Source organism: Trachymyrmex cornetzi, unplaced genomic scaffold, assembly GCF_001594075.2.
Source record: "Trachymyrmex cornetzi isolate Tcor2-1 unplaced genomic scaffold, Tcor1.1 scaffold388, whole genome shotgun sequence".
In the NCBI taxonomy this organism is placed as follows: domain Eukaryota; kingdom Metazoa; phylum Arthropoda; class Insecta; order Hymenoptera; family Formicidae; genus Trachymyrmex; species Trachymyrmex cornetzi.
Genome location: NW_017298619.1, coordinates 1,144,802 through 1,156,317, shown reverse-complemented (window position 1 = coordinate 1,156,317; position 11,516 = coordinate 1,144,802). Strand labels below are relative to the sequence as shown.

The window sequence follows — 11,516 nt, the reverse complement described above, 5'->3', positions numbered from 1 at the left end:
TGTGTGTGTGTGTGTGCGCGCGCGCGCGCGCGTGTATTTTATAATGTATTTTGTTGCTTTACCTGTGGAATAATATTTTTAGCATTTCTGTATAAATTGGAATCTTTGAAAACTGCAGCATCATGAGTATTTCCAGAGTGCCGAATACAAATATTTCTAAATCTGTATATAATATATAAGAGTAATTAATTATTTATGACCACTTATTTAACTATTATTAATATAAATTAACCAATAAATAACGTATACCTGCATTTGTCATCGACAACTGCTTGTAAATTAAAGGAAGGCCAATCCTTACGGTTAACGTAGTCTCGATAACCCTCTGATGGTGCTAATATTGGTATATGTGAACCATCGATGCATCCGATAATTTGCGGTATGTGGGAAATTCTCTCGAAACGTAATGCTATTTCAGAAACTTCAATTTCATTTGGCATTTGCAAAAATTCTGGCATAAGAAATTCATTGATCGCATTTACAACTCTATATAAACATTTTTTCACAGTGGTATATACTTATGTATGCCAAATACATTTCCAACTACCCGATACTCTGCGCAACTTGCCAATTTATACAATGCAACAGCAACTTGTTTTTGAACAGATAATGGTTCTCTTGATTTTAAGAAAAGAGGTTTTGGCTCCAAATGCGGTTGCAATAATAAACACAAATAATCAAATGTATCCTTTCGCATTCGAAAAGTTTCTATCCAATCTGATTCAGTATACGTCTTCAATACAATTTCACTCCAGAAATGGTTACTTCTCGGTTTCATCCATATACTTCTTTGATCTTTTATTGCGTTTAAATAAGTTTCTACGATGTTATTTATCGGTAATGTACGTATATAATACGTAAGCATTGTCATTTGGAGCTTTTGCAGATATTTAATTCTTTCCCACATCTGTTTTCTTTTACGCAGAATTTTTATGGAGACACAATGTCTTCTTCTATTATTTTCAAAAATAAATTGATGATAAAATTGCATATATTGTTCGGATGCCATTATAACCATCAAACTAATTATTTAATAATCAAAAACATTAAATGTCAGATTCGCGATTTGAATTTAGCGCTAAAACCGCAAAATACTTCAGGTCGCTTACGGTGACCTATCTTGGGTCGCTTAATAGGCCAGGCCGCGTATAGGTCTCTCGGTGTAAACGTAGCCAATGAATTTTGACGCTTCGTTAATTTGTAGCGAAAATATACGAGAATTTCTAATTTAATCCGACGCGATCGCGAGACGCTTCCAATATTTGATTTTTTTTCACTGTATCACTTGCAGAGTCAGTTAATTGAAATACTCACATACGCGAGAGGTTCCTCAGAATAGACGACAGGTCTCTGTCGCGTCCACTAACATCTGATAGGGTTTCCGCGGGACCGTCTCTCTTCCCGAATCCGATCGCCGTGGAGATGTATTCCGGTTTGAAGCCGCGAATCTCTCTCAGCTTCGTCCGATGTTTAAAGAAATGAGGGTACTTGCTACCCTTAGTCGCGGTCGCTACGATAAAAGATCCCGCGACGAACATCAATGCGATCGCTAACGCCATCCGCATGATTTTCTGAGGCAAAAAAAGAGATACAACGAACGCGATAATGAATGTTCACAATAAATAAAAAAATTAATATATAATTATTATATATGTCTATATTTTTTAATTACAGTTTTCCATTGCGTGGAAGTTCATATTCGTCATTAATACGTTTCGATCGAGCGACACGTATTTCTTAATTCTTACAAGATATGAACTTCTTACGAGATCTTGCCAAAATGTCGGAACATTTGCGTATAATATTGATCTACGCAGATGTCATTATTACGTAGATAATCATATCTTAATTAGAATTTATACTTACTGCGATACCACAGAAATCAATTAAGACGCATAATATTTAGATGCATTTTTAGTTTGCATAAATTCCAAAGTTTACCAATATATATTAGTAAAAGTAAAATTATAACTTCTGTTTTCGCTTGGAACGTCCCATTAGTAGAAATCAAAGCATTAAATTATTGAGAACAAAAAGAGATAGATTATATTAGGTCAGATGAATAAAAGAGTTCGATTATATATGTATCTTGAAACGAGATAAAAATGGCAAAAGTGAGCGAATTTGCTAGGATATTTATAATTTTATTAGTGAACACACATAGTAAATTTACTCACTTCTGTAATTTTCATCTCGTTTCAATATACATAATCAACTTCCAGATGTGTGAAATGATAATTTTTTAAATGACTTCCAGGTCGGAAAATATCCAAGTTTCAACACGAAATGCTTTTTATAGATTTTTCAACATAATTTTTTCGCACAATTTAAAAAATAATTTAAATCGCGATTATCTTTTTTACCAGATTTAATTAAATTTTAAAAAATTCAAAACGACGCGATGTGTCCGCATTCAACGCGAAATCGAAAATCGTCGATATACGTGAAACAACGTTTCTAATTTCGATATATTTCTTCCCGTAGGTCCGAGATGATCGGAATAAAATTTTAGCGATACGCGCTGTCTACGTCGGATTCAGATTTTCGATGGTCCCAGAGGAAGAAACGTCGACTTGATTCGTGCGTGTGAAAGCCGAGGACTGGGCTCGGTGACAATTTCGTGTCGCTTTGTACATAGCCGCCGACGTCGGCGTCGCGACCGCCGGCGACACCCGTCGTAGCCGCCATCGACGCTGACGAAGCCGCCAGGCGATCGTACTTTCTATTAATTTCTTTAATACACTCGGCCAATCGATGTTTTATCATCGCATTGAAATCTCCGCCGACGAGATGGCTGCAATCGTAGACGAAAGTACATACAAAGATGTATGTGAGCCAACAAAGATGCAAAGAGGCGCCGAAACCACCGCCGTCGCCGCCGTCGCCGCCGTCGCCGTCGTCGCCGCCGTTTATGCGTCGTCTAGCCGCCAATGCGTATGCGAAATTTCTCTGCAGTATACGACGATCCTTCTCCTGAGGACACTTTTCGTGTTGACGATGCGCCACGCCCATGCTTTTACTTAATTCACATCGTAAACTACATTCGCCGCATGCGATTTTTTGCGAGCGTTAGATCTGGCCGATGATAAATTAAAAAAGGAGGCGTAATTAAATTGAGCAAATAAATTGTAATTTCCTAAGTGGTCGAACTTTTCAATTACGAGGAATTCTATGCGGTATATTTCTGCGAAGCGTAAATTGATTAACACGATCCTTTCAATCTTCTTTTTATTTACACAAAATATATATACGTCTTTATAATATAGGAATATATATGTATATAATAATGTATAACATGATCATTTACAATATGTAATATTATTTCATGAGTTGCGGACGCAGCGTCATTTTGTCATTTTGACCAAGGAGTGATCTAAAACGATGACAGGTATTTCTTTAAGAATAAGAGAACGTGGAATGCCAGAATATTTAATAAAAAGCTCCAAAAAATGAAGATTAATAGCTCCTTCGGTTTCTGCATCACCTCCCGCTTTTATACTGAAAAAAACATTCCCGTGTTAGTAATACCTATCTCAAGCAATGTTGTATTGTTACGTCTACAATATTAAGATTATAAATTTATGCTTACCTCTCTACAGTGACAAACGACAGGACGTACATGCAAAGATATTTTACGTAATGGTTCATCACAGAAATGTGAAATTGACGAAGAATCGTTTGTATTCCTATGGCAAATATCACAGCGTCAACGGGATCTTGATATTTCTTGCTTAACAGACTTGCTACAATAAGTCAAATGTTTGTAAACGTTACTTATTTCATTACAAAATGTAATTGTATATATATTGTATATATATATATATATATATATATATAAATATATATTACGATATAATTATACCTGTATTTTTGCAGTAGAATAATTTATTCAATTGCGACACCGTAAATAGGAAAATAATAATAGCTATATTATCCATCTTTGGTGGCTTGATATAAACTTTATTATGTGGATCACTGATGCCAGCCCAGTCCAATCGCATGCTAAGTTCATGAAGTAATTCGCTTTTTTCCGGCTCGGTCTCATTGTTGATATTATCTTTTTTCGCTATCTCGCATAAAACGGCCCTACAAAAGAATTAAAAAAGAATTAAAAGAAATCGCAAAATTGTAAATTAATTTCTACGTACGTATTCAATGTTCGAAGCGCTGCTTCCATATGCTTCGCTTCAAATTTGCACGCAGTGTTTAGTTCATACGCTATTTTTTTTCTCAGTAATTGGTAGTGACCTATTTTTAATGTCCACTCAAGCGCTGATGACCACAATTTGCTACTGCTAGCGTTTATAGAATTGTGAAGTTTCGTAATGTTACCTAAGGCACATACGCGATACTTTATGTAAATACATGTTAATTATCCTTATTTTCGTTACATGTGTATATTTTTATAATGCGAATTCTTACTTTTAGCACTATCTAAAGAATTTAAAGTGGTCTCACAATCTTCTAATAACGATAGCCACGTTTTGTTCCGTATACTCTTTTCTATATAGTGAACTAAAGCTTCCAGTTCTATGACAATGAAGAAGGAGATAAGCTTGTCCAGTCCCGATAATCCTGGCGTGCCTATGGTTTCTAATATCACCGAGAAAACCTTGTAATTTAAGACCTCATTCTGCGTTTTAATGTCATACCATGCTAGAGAATGTTCTATGTACACGATGGTTCTGAAAAGACATAAGCCTATTAGAGACGTAGTACAATTTTTTTATAAGAGCGAAATCGAAATAGAAATAACGTAATACCGTGGATCAGTAATACGGATAAGCTCTCTGGCAAGTCTACCCATGAATGTTAAGGAGCTACTATCGATTGAAAAGGCGTGCTTATCTTCTTGAAATTGTCTCCATGATTTTCCTGGCACCCAGGAAGAACCCCTACGTTCTTCTTCAACGGCATTGTTTATAATATATGTGATCTAAGGATGCGCATATTTAGAATAGAATTTACGAGCATATGAAAACATTTTTGTGTAACTTATATCAGAAATCATATAATCATATAATTCTCTCACTTCTTCATGCCATATCTTCAAACTGTTTATGTTAATATAATCCTGAATATATTGAAAAGATTTTCTGTATCCATCCATAATTGAGGATAAATGATTCAGTTTTTGTAGAAGAGATGTCTAAAAAAATATTTGCAACAATTATTAGGTATATAATCTTAGAAAAAAAATTTATTGTTTATCGGAATTTACCTTAGACTTTTGATCAAAGTTGAGGCCATTCTGTAAAGCCAAAGTAACTTTCTTAACGAGCTCCTGACGTATACCATCTTCTAAGAGACGATGTGAATCAACCCTCAAAACTCCTAAAGAAACACTTCTTAATGACAGAACACCCTTTGTGAAAACCGATACAGCATATGTTAATTTTGCCATCTATAAAAATAATAATATAACACAATGTTGCTTTCTTTTAAATAAACACAATATAATGAGAATTATTTCTAATGGTGTACCTGTAGTCTTTGAGCCAGTTGTGCATAATCTTTAAGTTTATCTTTGGGTAATTTAGTCGGGATTTCTTTAAATGAATTTGTTTCAAGATGCACTATCTCTGCCAACAAACCGAACACAGTTTCGGGTATAATTTGCAAAACACGCCTTGCATATCCCTCCAGTTCTCTGCTATAATACTGGGACACGGAGGACAAATCCGCACTTCGTGCTTGATTTACCCTCAGCAATGGAGTTTCCAATGCTGATGCCATCTAAAAATAATGTAATGTATAAAGCATGTAATGTATGTAGGTCATATGATTTTAATTGCTTGCATATTTACTTTAAGGAAAAGTGCTTTTAGTTTGATAACGGTTGGTGGATTTCCCTTTATGCTCTCCTGCATTACATCGATAAAAGATTCCATAATGTTCCATGCATAGCAACAATCGGTTACGATATTTAAATTTATCATGATATCTTCAGATATGCTGCCTGTACGCAACATATTGTGTAGAGTTTCGCGTGTATCAGCGAGATATTGTGAAATGTGTAGATTATTTTCTAATTGATGAAATTCTGGGGGAAAAAAAATCATAAGATATTATAGTATATTACAAATGTTTATATAGATTTACTTTAGACAGAAAAAATAATGTAATTGATTTACGATTCTTTACCCTGAACTTGTTCCAATGCTTGCAATAATTGCACTATTTTTCGCCCATCTTCTTGCTTTAATGAATCAATGTGTTTACTTATTTCTATGAACCATGTATAAAGATTTTGATTTTTATCAATACCATCTAGAGGTTTGGCGCCACCAAAAATTTGTGCAAGATCAGTTATACGTTCGACGCATATTCCTTTGTCCTTCAACCATTTGGCTTCTTTTCCAAGCAAGAGCTAATGTAAAAAAAATTTATATTAATCACAAACAAATATACACATCGCAATGAAAAAGAATGATCTTAAACATACATCTTTATACATCTGTTTAACATCCTGTTCAATTTGAGCAGTGCTTAGTAATAAACGAAGACATTTTACTGTGGTATATTTGCTTTCCATCACGACCAATTGACGTAGAGTACGCAAACGTTTTGAATCCTCTAATGTTATGGTGGGCGTAGCAGTGTGAAGAAGAATCCAATGCAACGTAACATTGCATTCTCTCACTAATTTGACTAAAGAACCTGTCGCATTTTCATCCAATGTGCCTGCCAACTGTACCTCGTCGGTTTCTTGTATTAATTTCTGGAATATTTTCTCTATGTAAAATTGTAGTTTTATATAAAGACTCCATGAAAAATTCTTATAAACTTACATCCATTTTTGCTCCATATTTTTGGGCAATTCCTTTCACATTAGAATTCTCGAGTGTATTATTCAACGCTGTTCGTGCAGCTTTATACGGTGACCACCAATCACATAGACTGATCACTGTTCCCATATAAATACTAATTACCCAATTATCGGGAAAGAATCTGTCTACTATTTCCCTCATAATGGCAGTTTGTATATGTAGTACAGTTGATTTAAATGACAAAATTATAACTAACATTGATGCTTGCGTGGCCATGGCAGTGCTGCGATGCTCTGGATGCGGAAAAGCAAGAGTCTGATTATAAATCTCATCTGAACGCAATCGACCAATAACCAGATCTACCAAAAAATCTCGCAGTGGTACTCTCCTAAAAAAAATTTTTTTTTTTAATATTCTGTTATAATTTCCCTAAAAATTTTAGTTATATTTTAAAATCAATTGCATTATCTTTTCTTTTATGTTCCAATTATGTTACATACTTGAAATATTCTTCGGGATAATTAGCTGGTCTTTTGGACAGTGTTCTCACATATCCTGTTGAACGGAGCAACATACAGATATCATCCACTCTTGTCGAGGAAGACCGTTGAGCATTGTATCGGTAATAGGACACAAGTAATCTTTCACGTATTCGTCCTTCAAAATGGTAATCAACCAGCAACAGCATCACACCATATAAGTATACTGCTTCGCACTACACAAAAATTTCATTGTCTTATATTAGTTTATCTGTATATTCATATAACATTGATTTCTCTGTTAAACAAATTGATGTAAGCATGTTTACAAAAAAAGAGAAATGTACCATTAATTGTTTTCCCTCTTCATTGAACATAATAGAATCCACTGACTGATGTATATAAACTCCATCTCCCAATTCATCAATGTAAAAATTCAGGTCTGTGACATACTTGTGTATACTCTCAAAAGCCAAATAAAACCTTGTAAGTATGTCTGAAAAATTATTCCGGAGTTCTTCATCAGTTTCTTGGAGTATCTAAAAAAAAATGCAGATAGAATTTAGGAATGTGTTTGCCTGTTTTCAACAATAATATACTCTCATTAAAATTGCAAAAAATGTTAGTATTTACCGAATCATCTTCTATTTTTTGCTCATAAACACTGGCTGCCTTGAAGTATGCAAAGTCAATTATAATAGACCCATATTTCTGTATCAGTTGCTTTGAATCCAAGCTGCAAAAACAGCAGTAATCAAATGTAATGTTTATATAATATTATAATATATAATATTAAAGTTTTTATATCTATATAAATTTTTACAAATTTATATTCATTTAACAAAGTTTACATATTACAATTAAATCAAAACATCTTTGCAATACATTACCATCAGCTGTAATGTAACATAAATATTTACCCTATTAATTAATTAACAAGATACTTTTTTTTCTTAATAAACTGACCTAAAGACCGGCGGTACATAATCCTTCAATCGCATTAGTTCAGCTATGATAGCATTCCCACGGGATACCAGTCGCAACAAGTTTTGTCCGCATACATTATTGGCCGCTAAAAAGTCGCTCATTTTTTTTCAGATGATTTTAACAATCATCTCAAAACGGACAATTGCTCATCAGCCTTTTGACAGAAGTATTTGATATCTGATCAGCCTCTCTCTTCCAGCTGAAATCCGTTGTTTACCGTCAGTCGCTCGTTTGGTCTTCGACTTCTTATTTCAGCCGCAATATGTCGAGAGGACGCGCGATGAATTTTTGATATATGGACGCCTTTTTGTATATACGTACGATTCTACAATTTTCACTAATTTTCACTTGATAGAGTCTCGCTTTAAAATTTTTTAAAGTAAGGTCGATCTTGACACTTTGAGCATTGAAGAAATCTGATTGTATTGACCTCCAAAGAAGTTTTACAGGAAGGCAGGTAAAGAAGAAAAAGAAGATAGCGTCTCGTTGTATCTCTTGATCTCTTTCGGCATGTCGTGACTGAGAAAGGATACAGATCAATACCCTGAGTTTACGATTATACAGGAGAGCCACACTTCTGTAGGATGCAAAATCACCGCGAAATATTTGGCTCGTCACACGTCTTCGTCCCCGCGATGCCCTGATAGTCGAATGTGACGGCAAGCTTCTCGGATTCGGCGAGCCTTCTTGGCGAATATCGTCGTGAACCAAGCTTGTAAGGTTTCGAAAAATAGATTCAAAACCCCTGAAGACTGATGCCATGCTCACTGGTTACCGAAATTTCTCGATGTTGATTTGATCGACTCGGTAACGTCTTTTCCACATTTAGAATGGAGGTATGAGCTTATACTAGTATCGGTTTCTTTATTAATGTAACTTTACTCTTAGTTCAACTTATTCTTCATCTTTTTCTAATTTTTAAAACTAAAAAAAAAAGATGAAGTTAAATAACCCGAGATTGAAATTAAACTAAATTGGTAGACACAAGCATTATTAGAACAAAAAAAATTGAAAAGTTGAACCAGATCAAAATTAATCTTTTATTGATGGAATCAAGTTTATAAAGAACAGATCTATGTCTATTTCTACCAATGTACTTTTAATTTTAATCTTGGTTCAACTATTTAGAACAATTTTTATAGGTAAATTTGATTATAATATAATTTGTTCTCTGTTTATAGTCAAGTGGTAAAGTTCCTTTGCCATTAGAACCCATAAAAGCAAATCAGGTTGAAGACAGACGCCTATGGGTGGGCAATTTAGATTTAAGAATTAATGAGTAAGTATTTATATGATAATAATATTTCTTTTAAAGATTTTTGTAACATCTTGGCAAACTTGATGTTGATAAGAGGTGTTTTGCATTAGAACAGTGATGCACAATCGTTTTTAAAGGTCATTTTCAGAGGATTATTTTTTGAAATAGGTAAATCTTTTGGGACCTATAATGTTTATTTCGTTCGCTTATACATATATAAAATAAAAATGATTTTATATTTTTTATTATGAGAGCTACATGAGGTTGTGCATCATTGCATTAGAACATTAAAATTGGAAGAGAAAAACTAATGCTCTTTTTGTCAACCGGTACCAACTCCTGAAACTTGTCCAAAAATACGGCACAATCGAAAAGTTTGACCTGCTATTTCATCGATCGGGACCTCAAGCCGGTCAGCCAAGAGGCTATGCATTTGTTACTTACAAAACGATTCAAGATGCTATAAGGGCGAAAGATGCTTTACATAACTTGAAAGTTGGAGCTAAGAATATTATCGTTAGATGGGCGCACAGTGTCACTGAGGTACAATATGTTCATGTGTTATAATTGTTAAAGTTTAAATAAATTAAAACTTTAATTCTAATATAACGCATTGTACAATATTTTATGAATTGCATAACTTTATAACTATAAGTATTAATTTTGAATAACTTAATTTTGAAAAACTTACAAAAAATAATTGTTGTTTAGTTGGACATGGATAAACCAAAACCAAAGATTGAGATTCCTGCCTTAGCTGGTGCAAAGAAAGAAGATAAAAAGATCAGGTATAATTTTGTACTTTTATCAAATAATAGTTAGAAAAAAATAAACAGTATTTTAATTGAAATTTGCAATTTTCCTGCAGTCGTGAAACAGCAATTCAAGCGATTGAAGCAAAACTCAAGTTGATGAAAGAATCAGAAGAAGAGTTCGAATTGAATAAACCATTGGAAGGATCGCCAATTATACAACTCTATCAAAAAGTAGAAAATCAAAAACCGTCCACCTCTACACGTTATCATAGCCGTGGAAGGTGCTACCATCACAACAAGCCATACAGTCGCCATAAGCCAAGAAGATAATTCACGTATATTTCATCTACATTTTTATCAACTATCATTATTATAAGTTTATATTATTTATAACGCAATGCCTACTTATTTAATATCGTTTTAATGAAAATATTTTGTTTTTGTGTGTATAAAGAAATTTTATATGTATTTTCGTGTTGTTGAAACCACGTATCCATCAAAGAAACAGGGCAACATTTATGTTTCTATTGCCTGTAAAAATTCCAGTATATTTCTCAATGTTCCTCATTGTCGCCAAAAATACAAGAAACATTAGAACTACGACTGTTTCAAATTCGTCTGCGATGTAATGCTTTTAATATGTACGTCAATGTACATGTATTTTCGTAATATATGGAAATCTATTTTATAGCAAACATGACATGCTTTGGAATAAGATGCAAAGTGTACAAGTTATTGTTCCATTGTTCATATTTTTGGATATAGATCACACATGTACGTACATGTAATAGAATTATAATGCAAGTGTAACAAGAATTTTCAACAACTATAGTTTGTTTAATCTTTATTCAGTAATCGCTCTATTATTATCTTTCCACGCATGTGATCTGGCAATGGTACTATACCAGGACATGGCACTTGTCCTGGGATATGACATATACAACTCCTATCGCAACCAACTCCGAAATTTGCTGGATTAGCCTTCTTTTCTTGAGCTATAGCTTCGTTTTTCAATACATTCAGCGGTTTTCCTACCACTCTTAAGAGATGATCAAGTATCTCATCCTTTGATTTGCTGTCTACATCTATTAACATCGTCTTACCATCCGCTGTAAAATATATAAATCTTTTGTATCGTCACCGACGAAATACTATTAAAGACCGACATCCTTATGGGAGTTCGCGTCCTTGTGAATATTGAAGTGATTAAGAGTTAAAAACTGATAATATTGTACTAATTTTATGATTTATTAGTTTAGTAGATGTA

General features: G+C 33.8%; 4 protein-coding genes across 4 annotated transcripts in view; 1 reads left to right on the top strand and 3 right to left on the bottom strand.

The window, feature by feature from the left end:
- Positions 1 to 2,313, bottom strand: part of LOC108763885 (allatotropin) — a 6,356-nt gene extending 4,043 nt beyond the window's left edge. Inside the window, exons 1-2 of the mRNA XM_018511806.1 lie at positions 2,178 to 2,313; positions 1,315 to 1,571 (exon numbers count right to left, since the gene is read on the bottom strand). Of these exons, the coding sequence (XP_018367308.1) occupies positions 1,315 to 1,571; positions 2,178 to 2,192 (272 nt within the window). The 5' untranslated portion in view covers positions 2,193 to 2,313. The remainder of the gene's footprint in view (positions 1 to 1,314; positions 1,572 to 2,177) is intronic.
- A 993-nt stretch (positions 2,314 to 3,306) lies between these two features.
- On the bottom strand, positions 3,307 to 8,440 carry Strump (WASH complex subunit strump). The gene is made up of 17 exons (XM_018511878.1): positions 8,216 to 8,440; positions 7,883 to 7,985; positions 7,597 to 7,788; positions 7,271 to 7,485; positions 6,792 to 7,158; positions 6,446 to 6,721; positions 6,145 to 6,370; positions 5,808 to 6,043; positions 5,485 to 5,736; positions 5,222 to 5,404; positions 5,033 to 5,149; positions 4,764 to 4,936; positions 4,423 to 4,685; positions 4,149 to 4,332; positions 3,863 to 4,086; positions 3,590 to 3,743; positions 3,307 to 3,498 (listed from the first exon to the last, which is right to left on the bottom strand). The coding sequence occupies exons 1-17, from the start codon at positions 8,335 to 8,337 to the stop codon at positions 3,345 to 3,347; spliced, it is 3,441 nt and encodes a 1,146-aa protein (XP_018367380.1). The 5' UTR covers positions 8,338 to 8,440; the 3' UTR covers positions 3,307 to 3,344.
- A 552-nt stretch (positions 8,441 to 8,992) lies between these two features.
- On the top strand, positions 8,993 to 11,078 carry LOC108763931 (probable RNA-binding protein 18). The gene is made up of 5 exons (XM_018511879.1): positions 8,993 to 9,072; positions 9,418 to 9,518; positions 9,827 to 10,037; positions 10,206 to 10,282; positions 10,363 to 11,078. The coding sequence occupies exons 1-5, from the start codon at positions 9,067 to 9,069 to the stop codon at positions 10,577 to 10,579; spliced, it is 612 nt and encodes a 203-aa protein (XP_018367381.1). The 5' UTR covers positions 8,993 to 9,066; the 3' UTR covers positions 10,580 to 11,078.
- Positions 11,079 to 11,081: 3 nt separating this feature from the next.
- mRpS25 (mitochondrial ribosomal protein S25) overlaps positions 11,082 to 11,516 on the bottom strand; it is a 1,839-nt gene continuing 1,404 nt past the window's right edge. The window contains exon 3 of the mRNA XM_018511880.1: positions 11,082 to 11,358. Within this exon, the coding sequence (XP_018367382.1) occupies positions 11,087 to 11,358 (272 nt within the window). The 3' untranslated portion in view covers positions 11,082 to 11,086. The remainder of the gene's footprint in view (positions 11,359 to 11,516) is intronic.